The 13008-nt window shown below is 32.1% G+C and overlaps 1 protein-coding gene and 1 long non-coding RNA gene across 3 annotated transcripts; both read right to left on the reverse strand.

Moving 5' to 3' along the window:
• Window positions 1-42: 42 nt before the first annotated feature.
• Window positions 43-2714, reverse strand: LOC145004055 (putative protein phosphatase 2C 5). Of its 2 annotated transcripts, XM_078962956.1 has the most exons (9): window positions 2508-2714; window positions 2354-2430; window positions 1909-2165; window positions 1651-1822; window positions 1348-1565; window positions 1124-1231; window positions 907-1032; window positions 597-829; window positions 43-518 (listed from the first exon to the last, which is right to left on the reverse strand). In XM_078962956.1, exons 3-9 carry the CDS (start codon window positions 2122-2124, stop codon window positions 341-343), a joined length of 1251 nt encoding a protein of 416 aa, XP_078819082.1. In that variant the 5' UTR covers window positions 2125-2165; window positions 2354-2430; window positions 2508-2714; the 3' UTR covers window positions 43-340. The 2 variants fall into 2 exon arrangements, with proteins under 2 accessions (XP_078819082.1, XP_078819081.1); XM_078962955.1 differs by lacking the exon at window positions 2354-2430.
• Window positions 2715-4863: 2149 nt separating this feature from the next.
• LOC145007589 (uncharacterized) lies at window positions 4864-6046 on the reverse strand. The gene is made up of 2 exons (XR_013663000.1): window positions 5325-6046; window positions 4864-5221 (listed from the first exon to the last, which is right to left on the reverse strand). It is a non-coding gene; the product is annotated as an uncharacterized LOC145007589 (long non-coding RNA).
• Window positions 6047-13008: the final 6962 nt, after the last annotated feature.

Raw genomic sequence — 13008 nt, forward strand, 5'->3', positions numbered from 1 at the left:
TTCGAACAATAACAAACAAGAAGAAAGGAATACACTAATAAATAATGCTTAAACAGAAATCATATCAAATTAACGTAACAAAGACATTAACATTTTTACTTTCACAATCAAATCCTATCACACTACTATATATAATATAATTGTTCTTAATTAGTGAGTCCAACAGCCGAGAGCACAAAATATAAGAAAAACACACACACACATACAAGCTCCGTAAACCATCACAATGACAACAAAAAGAAAAACAGATCATCATCATATGCTCACACAACTGCCAATGGAGAATTGAGAAAGAATGTATTTTAATTAATTAGTATTTACTTTTAGGTTTTAGTTTTACTTATATTGTGATTGTGTGTAGGCTGCTTGCCCTTTTCCCTTCCATTGCATCTTTCTTTCTCCTACACTTTGAACATAACATGAGTGGTCCAGATCCACTTTGCTCCTCCTGTTCTGCTTGACAAACCGCACATCTAAACATTCCTGTGCTTGAATCTAATGGCAGATCCTTTCCCAACCTGCAACAACAAATATCAAATATGAGTTTTAAAGTCTCCAAATTTAACAAGGTTTCAAGAAAACAACTACTAAAGTACCTTTCTGCAAGCATTGCAGAACCCTCTTCAAACAGCTCCTCTACAGTCCCAACTGCTGAAAGCTTATTTGGAACTTTATTCATAGAGTTTTGAAATCTCTTTCCAGGAATTAATGAAGTAAGCAGATTTTGTTTCTTTCTAGGTGTTGGAGGCAACACTGGATACCCATATGGAATTATATCAACAACCAAGCAGGTTGTATCATCTTTTAGTCCCCTTGACCTAAGAGCCTCCTAAAACCAAATCATAAGATTAAAACTCTATACAATATGTATATATAAAAATATATGTATTTAACATCAATCCCCACCTTAACAACAAGCTTTGCAGCAAGTTCTGCAGGCAATCCACGACAAGATTGAGCTGCTGTATCAGATGATAAAGCATCCCAGATACCATCAGAAGCAATTATAAGTCTTCCACCAGAACTTGAGAGCTATATAAATAAATAAAAATGTGTCAACTTTAATCAAATTTTTAAGTTTTTAACATATATAATATACAAAGTCATGTGTCATGTGTCATACTTTCACTTGTTTAACATGAGGTATTGGGACAATAAACTCTCCAACATCTGTATCACCAATTGACCTTGAAAGGCACAACCCACCAGGCCAACATCGAAGTGGGCCAACCTATAACATAACAGATTCACAAGAACAAATGATTTATGTTTTTTTTTTTTTTTTTTTTTTTTTTTTTTTTTTTTTAATTTAAAAGTATAAAGCTTGAATTTGATTTTTATTTGTACCTCGTTTCCTCCGAAAATATTGAGGCGTCCTACTTCACCCCCACTTGCTGTTACACGCTCTCTTTCTTCAACATTCTCTTCAAGCCTATGATCGACTGTTAGTAGTGAAACAACACCAGCTTGTGTATCCAATATGCATCTTGAATCCCCAACTGAAGCGACAGTTATAGTCCACCCATCTATTACAACAAATGTAACAGTTGTACCAGATGTCTCGCCTATTGTTTCATCAAAGAAGGTTGATTGAGGATACAAGAAGAGGAAAGATAAATGAATGATGGGGATGATATGGAAATCCATTACCTTTCTGTTGAAACTCTATGTCAGTTTTCACAAATCCTGCAACCAATGCCCTAGGAAGTGCTTGAAGCCACTCTTCACGACCACATCCTTGAGGAATCGCACTTAAAATGTTGTTCAACAGATTTTCCTTTGCAAAAATAGCAGCGGATATACCATTATGCCCATCGAATATCTACCAAAGAAACAAATTTCAATAATAATGTTAGTAGCGAAACCATAAGGGTTTGTGAAGAATGGTGAAATGGATTCTATATATACCGCAAAAACTGAGAAAGATGTTGATGGATTGCCGGGAATTCTCTGACAATCAAGTTTGATTAAGAAATAATCCTCCCCTTTCTTTGCTAATGCCGCCTGTCCATAATTAACTGTAGGTTTCTCCACATTCCCATGCCTAAGTTCACGACCAATCAGAGTTCCAAGTGGTACAAGAGGCGGCTTTGTTTTCATCGTCATAGTCTCCTTTTCGCTCATTTTACACTACGGATTCTCATAATGATTTGTTGGAAGACAACCTGTTTCAATTTCAAAAGCACATCAGAATCGAGAAATCACGCACAAACTCCATTAGCTGATCTGAGAATTTTGTTCATCTAAAGTAAACAACGCTGAACTTCATATAATCTAAAATTTTAGATAACTGGTTCAAAAAACTAGTCCCAAATTGTAATGTAGATATTCACTGTACACGATTTCAAATTACCATCTTCGGAAGGTAAAACCAAAGATGATACAAGTAAACGACTTGAGATAAACATTAGTTTATAAAAAACATCGAGCCTGCAAAATGCAGATACAGACAAATGAAAACATGTGGTCTCGTAAAGAAATTAAAAACAGAAGCGTTGATAACTTACAGCAAAGACATTGAAGAACGTGCAGCCAGATCTAGAAGAAACTCAAACAATATTGAGGAAATTGCAATCCAGATTTCATGAACTAAGTAGGAAATCAAATTCTGAAAACCCTAAGAGAAAGAGAGAGAGAGAAACACATAGATTTGTTTCAGAAGATTATGGTTGTGGGTTTATGAGAGAGAAACGCGGGGATGAAAAAGCGGGTTTGGGGAAAATGTCTATCTGATATTGACATTCCCAATTTGTCCCTGTGTAATCCACAAAACACAGCTTTCTTTTCTTAATCACCAAAATGCCCTTTGCCCTTGCTTATCCTTTATCGGTTTTTTTAAAATCTCCTCTTCAATTTTGATATAATATTTTTAATATATATATATATATATATATATATATATATATATATATATATATATATATATATATATATATATATTATATCAAAATTAACGTCACTAATTATATACATATATTTTTCAATATTGAGGAGGTGATTTTAAAAGAACCGATAAAGGATATATATATATATATATATATACTAGCCGTCTACCCGCGCAAAGCGGCGGGGCACATGAGTTCTTTCGGTGATATGTTTCCATTACAAAATTGTTATGTTAAAAAAAAGTACATGTTGAAGACAATATAATCAAACTATGGTGTTATTTGTTACATCATGCATCAAATAACCAATAAAAAGCAACCAGTCAAGACGACACAAAATATTAATCGTGCAATACTTCTTTATACACCACATTTGCTGTATAAACCCCATCACCTTTTGAATTTTCGTTAGGCTTTACTAATACTTTTGTATTGCAACGTGAAACCCCTCTGGACAATGCAACATAAAGTTGTCCATGCGAGAATACTGGTTCTGGAAGATAGATACCTACATATGGAATTGTTTGTCCCTGAGCTTTATTGATTGTCATTGCAAAGCACAATCGAATAGGAAACTGTTTCCTCATTAGAGGATCGATGGTTGCTACTAATTGCTTGTAACTGGTATTGGTTTCATATCGATGGATGTGGATTCGCATATGAAATCAATTGTGTTCGCATCTATGAAATCAGTTCGCATATGACATCAATTGAGTTCGCATTTGGTTTTGTGGGTCAAAACAGTTCGCATAAGAAGTTCACGATTTGTTTGAGGTTAATTGATTTTGATTTCGCAAGCTTGGAGTCGGAGATCTGGATTGTGTTCGCATCTATAGAATGCGAGGAGAATTTAATGGTGATATTCAGTTCGCATTTGGTGACACAAGTACGTGGTTGATGATTTTTGGTTGGTTCGCATTTGAAATCAGTGGGTTTCGCATTTGGGTTCGTATCTGGGTTTCTCAAACAACTGAAATGCGAATATGAGACAACTGATTAATTTCTCAGTTAATGCGATGAAATGCGAATGAACTCAAAGACGGATGGATGCAAGATGCGAAGAATTTGAATGAAAATGCGAAGTTTTTAATGTATAAATGCGAATGAACTCAAAGACGGAAGAAAGTTTTTAATCTTAAATGAAATCATAGTTTCCTAATAAATTAATTAACAAAATACTTAACCCGAAAACAAAATCGAAAACCAAAATATAACCACATAACGTGAACCCACCAAACCAATTACGAATGTCAAAGAAAGACACATGAGAATTAACAAAAAAAAAAAAAAACTTTCATTCACAAATGGTATAATGCATAAATAAAGCTTATTTTTTTCATTTACATACAAAATATTAAGAACAAAACACTCCCATGTTCTTGTACATGATACATACAAAACAAAGAAGAAACTATTATTCATATGGTACCTTCAAATATAAGAATGATACAATAGTCAAATATGTATATGATAAAATTTGAAACAAATCAATCCAAATTCACAAAATTTTGTCAGTTAAATTTTTTTTGTTGTCTGACAATAAATGAAACCAAAAACTTATGCATTGCAATTTTCAAAAACAAAACTTACAAATGGGTTTACCCCAAACAATAACAAAAACTTACATATTGCAACTTTAAAGAAAAAACTAAACATTCAACTACAAGAGCTCTAAAAACCCAACAAGAAGATCATATTCAAATCTTAAGAAGCTTACCCACGATTTCTTTGAGATGTTGGTTTAAACACAAAGTTAGACATACGCATAGATACAGGACGATGGTCAGCAGCACCGGAATTTTAGAAGGATGCATAGAGGAAACTAATATGTGGAAGCTATGAGGTAGCTTTTTGATAGAGAGACAGAAAGGGGAAGTGCAAAGAACGATAACAAAGGTGGTGGGTTTAGCAAGCATTGTTATTTTTCTTGAAAACAAACATTAATTAAATGGATAAGGATTCAACAACTACAGTAAAATGATAGAGTAATAAGATATTTCCTTCATTAACTGGAGTCCATATCAGTACAGATAGTTGAAGATATACCTGAATTGATACAGATAGTTGAGAAATGTCAAAAGGACACAAATACCCTTAGTACCACTTAAACAAGAAAGCTTTACTCTAGATACACTTATACAAGAATATTTAATATACAAATGATTACCCAAAATGTAGACAAACATCAGAACCTGAAATGGAGAGGAAACACCGGAAATTGAGAGTAAACATTGACGATTATGTGATAAATGACTGAAAAGAACACTTTAAAATTGCTAACAAAAACCTGTATTGTTAGAGAACGTTTGTAAATTAATAGTGTTTGCCTCCTGGTTCTGCAATAGAGAGAGAGAGAGAGAGAGAGATGGTTGGAGACCTATGACCACAAAAAGAGAAATTCTCAAATTCACAAAATTTTGTCAGTTAAAGAGCACTAACCTTGAAATCGTGTTGGATCCTGGTCCACTGTGACACTTGTGAAAATGGTTGTCTGAGGTTTCTAGAGAGTCGAGTGCGACCAGCTGTGAGTAGTAGATGGTTAGGTCTCCAGGTATGTGTGTAAAATGCGTAACACTTACGACCTCACAGATAAGAAATTTTTTGCAGTCAATTGGTCATATAAGGGGATGGGGCAGAGATATGAAGAAAAAGATTCGTTCTAGACTTGACCGGTGCAATCGATCAAAATCAAATAATTAGAGAATAGAACAGTAGCATATGCTAGATGTCGAGAGATGGGGGTTGTGAACGGTGGTAAGATGAAGTGCGATGATGATGAAGGTGGCCTGTTTGATGGTAGTGAAGGTTATGTGACAACAAAGTTTACTGATGGTGTTGTGATGTTCGATATTCGGGTTTCTAAAGGAGATATGCAAGAGAAGAGAAAGGCAGAGGTGTTTAGCAGCGACTGTAATGGTCTCAGTGGTCAAGGTGTGGTGGGTAACTGCGTCGAATATGGGAGGAATTTTAGAGTATTTAATAGAGAGGGAGAGAGTTCAAGGAGAGAAGAGATGGCGACTCATCTAGGGTTATTCTACAAGGAAGGGCTATAGATACTAAGATAAGAGATGATATATAAAGTTTATCTATAGACCGATTCAATTGGCAAAATCTGAGGAAGACGGGTTCTTCTTTGACCAGTTCAATTTGAAGAAGAAAGCCAAAGCCTATTCAATATGTACGTAATTCATGTTAACCGCGTAAGATTTGGTATTTTTCTATGCATAAACTCATTGTAAATAGCGTAATAAGGGTTATACCTCTTAAAATTTAATATTATTTTATTAATGATTACTTGTACTAACAGCTTAATGGTTTGGACGTCTTAAAAAATATTATTATTATATTGAATCTATTTATGGAAATAGTTGGATTTCTATTATAAAGTAGTATAGATATATATATATATATATATATATATATATATATATATATATATATATATATATATATATATATATATATATTGAGGAGGTGATTTTAAAACAACCGATAAAGGATATATACATAGGGTTAAGTTTATTTGAGACCACCTATATTTTGTGAGACTGTGAGATGCATTTTTTTATTTTTTATTTTTTTTAGTTAATTCAAGTTCCGAAAATAATATTTAAAAAAAAAAAATTTCTGATTTTTCCATTTATTTTGCATTTTAAAATTATTTTTAGAATATGTACAGTGTAATATTCTATTTAGAATATTTCATGTATTTTTCGAAAAAAAAGGATTTTTTTTTTATTTTTTTAGTTAATTCAAGTTCCGAAAATAATATTTAAAAAAAGAATTTTTAGATTTTTCCATTTATTTTGCATTTTAAAATTATTTTTTAGAATATGTCAGTGTAATATTCTATTTAGAATATTTCACGTATTTTTCAAAAAAAAACGGAATTTTTTTTATTATTTTTTTATTTTTTTAGTTAATTCAAGTTCCGAAAATAATATTAAATTTTTTTTTTTGGATTTTTCCATTTATTTTGCATTTTAAAATTATTTTTAGATTTTGTCTCACGGTCTTACAAAATTAGAATGGTCTCAAATGAACCTGAACATATATATATATATATATATATATATATATATATATATATATATATATATATATATATATATATATATATTAAACAATAATATTTATTGATATCAATCAACCTTCCTTATTAATCGAATTAAATATAATTATCTATTTAGTATTATTTTTAACAATTATTTTGATTGATTAATTTAAATTTTTACTGATAAAATTATTTTTCTAATTTCATTAATGATGTTCATTTAAAATACAATTTATTTGTAGCTAATGTTATGTAATTTATAATTTGATGTTATTATCATTTAAAATTATTGTTCATTAATTTTAAACCACTTATTATTAATAATAAGTTAAAGAAGACTTTTAAGAAATACTTAATATTATTATTCAAATATGAAACATATACTAAATAATAAAGTGATAAGATTGAAAAATTGCATTTTAAAAGAGACCTGCATGGATAATATGACATATCCATGATTTTTAATTAATTATTGCTTTGAAGCAACACAAACATACAAATATATATATATATATATATATATATATATATATATATATATATATATATATATACTTAAATATTATCTATATCACATTTCATAACATATGATCGATAACATGAATCTAATCTAATTTACATTAAAATTTAAACCACAACATACAATGATTGTTTTTACAGAATACTTAAACCAAGAAAAATAAAGTAAAATAAAAAGAATTAGTATATAACAAACTTACAAATTAAAAACCTTAACATAGCAACATGGCTCAAAAAAATGGTTCAAAGCCCTCAAACGAACACAAAAACCTTTAGACTTGTTTTCTTTGTGAATTTTGTATGTGATTGGCATTTGTGTGTCTACTCAAAGAGATTGGCATTTTATAGTAGAATATTTATTAATTGCTTATTAAACATCTTATATAAGTTATAAAACCTCTGAATGGTTAATAATTATTAAGACACTTTTGAGTGGTATTCATTCAAATAAGAGGTTTCAAATGAATATGGTTTGAGTAAAATGCATCATGGGGGTTTCAAATAAATGTGGTAAAAGGAAAAATGCTTCCTTTATAAGTATATAAAGATATTTAGCGAAACTAATGTGTGGTTTGTTTTTTCGAAGCGAAAATGTCTAAAGTTGGTGAACCACCTCTGCAACCCTCTGTAGCAGAAGAGGTGGACCAAACAGCTGCAACATTTAATAAAAAGTTTGTTTGTTTTTTAACGTCTGCAGACTGTTGCAGTAAGTTAGAGCAAAGTGTTAAGAGGTTTGAAGCAGTTGGTCTACTGTTGCGCCACGCAACACACGCACATCAGTTTTTAAGTCAGAAGTCTTCTGAAAAACAAACAGTTGTGAAGGGCCAAGTGATGCGCGTGTGCTGCACAGTGTAGCAATAAGTGGTATGAAGTGGTTTTTTAATAAAAACAAACAACACCTAAGTAGTATAACAACTTTTTTTCTATTTTTTTTAAGTAATCAAGTTTATATAATTTTTTTTAAAAAATGAAAATGTAGTCCGGAATGGACGCATTCTGGACCGATTGTTTAAACGGATATATATATATATATATATATATATATATATATATATATATATATTATTTTGGACAAGCACTCCAGCACACACTTATTTTAGACTTTTTTTTCTTCCAATCAGCGATTTGGGGTTGCAATAGATCACATTTCAAACTACTCTCAAATTGAATTATGTCATTTGTCAATGAAGAGTTCTAAGTATTTGTGGGTATGTATTGCTTCTTTTGTAGTTTATTATGTGATTATATGTTCAAAAAAAGTTTGTGTGTTGTTAGTAGTTCTTAATAGGAAATAGTTCGTGTCTGCTCCATTTTGGTGGTTGTTAGGCTTTTTGTATGATTAATATTAGTATTCGCAACAACTAGGACAATCGAAACCCTAAAAAAATATTTTGTAACACTTCGGAATGCATAGATGTATTCTGAAATGCATAGATATAGTCCATAATATATAGAATAATCTGTTTTGAATCGATTTGTGGGGTACTTAATCTTTTTGTATGATTACTTTAGTATTAGTAACAACAAGGACAAGTAAAAAAAACTTAAAAATATAGTTTCGTAACACTCCGAAATGCAAAGATATGGTCTAGAGTATGTAGAACATGTTTGAAATATGAAAAACAGTCTCGAATGCAATCTGGAACATTGAACAATAAGTTATTTTTAATATATATATATATATATATATATATATATATATATATATATATATATATATATATTAGCATGAAAATACATAAGAAACGATTGTAACTACAACCTGCAAACCTAAACTGGGTAGGAAAATAATAGCTCATTTACATCTCGCCCGGAAACGGGCAATGCTCTTCAGGGCGTCATGTTTTGGTGTGTGGATAGATATGCTGATAGGTATAGAATGTCACCCATTATTATGCTATTACTTGTTATGCAAGAATATATTAATAAATATTATTTTATTGGATTATTAATTTATTTTAGTATTTTTTTATTGGAATATTTCGTTTTTGTTTTTAGCATTTTTAGAAAACTAGTTTTGAATAAAGCCAACCGATGCTCCCTAAATGTGTAAGGCTTGCCAAAATACATTGGGGGCTTTCTTGAATGCGCTCCACCCCTAGGTAGCCTTAGAAAATGTTAGGGCCTTCTCAAATTCACTTTCAGTGAAGAGAAAACATGTTGGCATGTTGCTAAGTTTGGAGGATGTGTTGGTTATTTTGTCTTGTAACATCCCAAATCCAAGTATAATTTTTTTTTCTTCTAAAATCAGAGTATAAATCTCCATGAAATGTAAAACATTTTCGATTCTTAAAATCAACATATCTCATTATGACATCAAATCAAACATAATATCATCGAATTACAGAAGCATAATCATTGTTTTGCAAATCATATCATAAGGTTGATAAATGCTAGGTATATGTCATGCCCTTGAGAATGTCCAAATGTCCAATCATGTCGACTCCCTCCTATCTACTCATCTAACAAACCTGCTATAAAAACCTAAAGTAGCAATGGTAAACCTAAGGTTTAGTGACTAATCACAACACTTGTCCATTATACATATCATATGCAATACACATAATAACACATAACATCAAGTAATAAATCATGTATTACTTACATTCTATCACATATCATATGCTAGAATAATCCTCTACCCAATTTGGTACAACTATAACTTCCTTCATTTACGAGGTTATTCTCTAGTAATCCATATTTCGACCATTCGTGCATGGTCATCTAGATCGAAACAACTAGATTCCCTCTGTGAGGTTGCTCTCTAGTTGCCCAATCCATGCTTACTCCCATTTGAGAGGATTTTTGTGATCTTACATCACATAATTACATAGTCCACATAATAAGAAAGTTTGTGAGAGCTCACTTGAATATCTCATAACATATATCCATACGACGAGTTAGGTGCCAAAGAAACTTCTTCGATCCACTACACAGATATACACATATACATAACCTTAATTAGCAATTAGGTTACACAACTTATCTTTCCTTCCTATTAAAGTCTTGGCTAACTTATTCTTATACTATTGGCCAAAATACCATTTTTCCTTCACACCTCAACCTATTACATAATTCCACCATAGTTGACGAAAAGTCAAACTGGTCAAAAAGTCAACAGTCAACGACCAATTGCACCATGGCTAGTCCTTGGCCGTGTCGTGGTTCAGTCAAGAAAAAACAATCATGAGACTCCTTTATCTACCGTAAGTGGTCCGTCTTTGACCTTGTTGCGGTTCCTCTAGCAGATCACTTAACTCATTAAGCACTTAATCCTTATAGATCAAAGCTTAGACTTTTAGGTCTGATTCTTCCCATCGATTCAATGGATAAAGGTCCCATCTTTATCCATTATAATGACTAAATCACTCTAGATCTATAACCCTAACTTGATTTATGCTCTTAAAAGATCAAAACCTTTGCATGGTTGAACAAAAACAAAATCCTTGACATTTTTCTTCATCAAGAGGATTAAGGACAAGCTCATCTACTTGCTGGAAGAAACAAAGATTCAGAAGACTTACAATACATAAACAAAGAGTTGATGATGTTTTCTTGAGATGTAAAAGGATGCTAGCAACACATAACTCACTTGGAAGCTCTTTTGATCAACAAAAAACCTCCAAACACCTCAAGGCATGAACATTGGGGGGCTAGAGTTTCATGGAAAGGGGAGAGGTTGATGATTTCCAGAAACCTAGGGGTTAACACTCATTAAATAGAACCCAAGACCGAATATCTAGGGTTTTGAGTCCAACCGTCACCGCACCGTGAGCCACTCTTGATCACGTTGCCACTAAGGTGATGTGGTCGCACCGCAACACTCACATCTATGGCATCACGGTGCACAAAAACCCCAAAATTACAAAACAAACTCATCCTAAAGAAGATTAAGAAATAAACCACAAACCAGAAATTGGGTGTTACGATTCTCCCCAACTTGAACTGGATTTCGTTGTCGAAATCTGCCTTAGCTATAATGCAGAAGACAACCTCAGATGCAAATCCTTCATGTTTCTATTCCAAGATTAATCACTAAATTAGCGGATTAACAAATGAGATCCCAAGACCATTCAAAACCTAATCAACATCTTTATGTCAAACCTAATTAACTATTTAAACTGCCACAAATTGCAATAATCACTCCTCCCAACATTGAAGGTAATTCAATAACCTTATAAATCCGCTCAAGTCAAGACTCTTAACACCGTAACCACAAAACAAACTATGTGGTAAATTGAATAAGATCGAAAATCCATCAGTTATTGTCACAACTAGCATTTTTTCTAGGTAATTCTATTCTCATGTAAACATCATCTATTGTAAGGCATGTATTCTAAGTAAAAATCATACTATATGCTTAATCAAAAAAATCCATTTGAATCCAAACTCTTGATTTAAGTTCAAAACCTAATACAATACATTCCATATAGTCAACTATGGGTTGAAAACCCTAGAAATCCTGGTTCAAGTTAATAGGGACTAGGATCCTCTTATTGGGCCTAATGGACCAATAAAATTTCAATTTGACTACTTTGGGCCTATGAACTCTATTTGGGCTCTAATTGGACTCACTTCCAATAGATTAGGTTATTTTGGATCATATGGCCTAGAATGATTCATCTTACCTCTAATGGGCCATGATGGGCCATAAATGGTTTCATAACCCTAATGGGCCATAAACTATATTCTTGGGCTTCATTGGGCCGTGAACCACCATAAGGGCCCAATAGGCCGAAAAATATTCATATCGGGACTCGTAAATTCAAACTAAGTCAAGAAAGGGCCTAAAATATTTCATTTCCTTTTTCCTTTTCCCCATTCTCGACCCAAATGAAGAAAACAAAAAAAATCCTAATATAATCAAACCTTGACACCTCACTAATGTTTAGAGGTAATCCAAGCAACAATTCTCATGTTTCTAGAACTCTAAACCTTCATGTAATAACCATTCCCTTCTCTCTATTTCCCTCTTCTTCATGTCGGTTGACACCTCTCGAGTGTACAATCGTAGCCTGTAGTTATAACCAGAGTCTCGTGGAGGGAGAATGAAAGTTTGTGTATAGATCTATACGGGGTGACACCCTACACCTGAGTTGTTCGCTACAGTTAGGCTAGGCTAGTCTAGGGTGACAAACCTTAACTTAAACAAGTTGGCGCCTAGAAACGCCACGACAGGAAATTCGTCATAATCAAGTATGGTTAAAACGGCTCACATAGAGATTCTCTCCCACATAAATTTTATGGAATATATAAAGAATCTTGTTAATACAAAAACATACATACACTGATATTTGGTCTTAGGGTTGAGACCACAACACTCTTATAAACAGAAAATATAGGATTTTCTGGAGAAATACGCAATTAAACAATACCTTCTACTTACAATAGAAAATACATGATTTTTAATCGGATTACATCTTGATATACATTCCAAAAACAGAAAACACACATGCATTAATACTTGATTTTGACACATCACGTTTAAACTATTTTTCAGAAAATATCAGATTTTATGGTGTCTTACTAACAATACAAAACTTTTCTTTC

Source organism: Lactuca saligna, chromosome 7, assembly GCF_052625555.1.
Source record: "Lactuca saligna cultivar CGN05327 chromosome 7, ASM5262555v1, whole genome shotgun sequence".
Classification (NCBI taxonomy): domain Eukaryota; kingdom Viridiplantae; phylum Streptophyta; class Magnoliopsida; order Asterales; family Asteraceae; genus Lactuca; species Lactuca saligna.

Bases quoted from the DNA above. Each gene is read 5' to 3' on its own strand.
- LOC145004055 (XM_078962955.1), bottom strand. From the start codon at position 2,124: ATGAGCGAAAAGGAGACTATGACGATGAAAACAAAGCCGCCTCTTGTA. The intron at 1,823-1,908 runs GTATATATAGAA...TTTCTTTGGTAG, and splicing joins CATCTTTCTCAGTTTTTGCG to ATATTCGATGGGCATAATGG. The intron at 1,033-1,123 runs GTATGACACATG...TTATTTATATAG, and splicing joins CTCATGTTAAACAAGTGAAA to CTCTCAAGTTCTGGTGGAAG.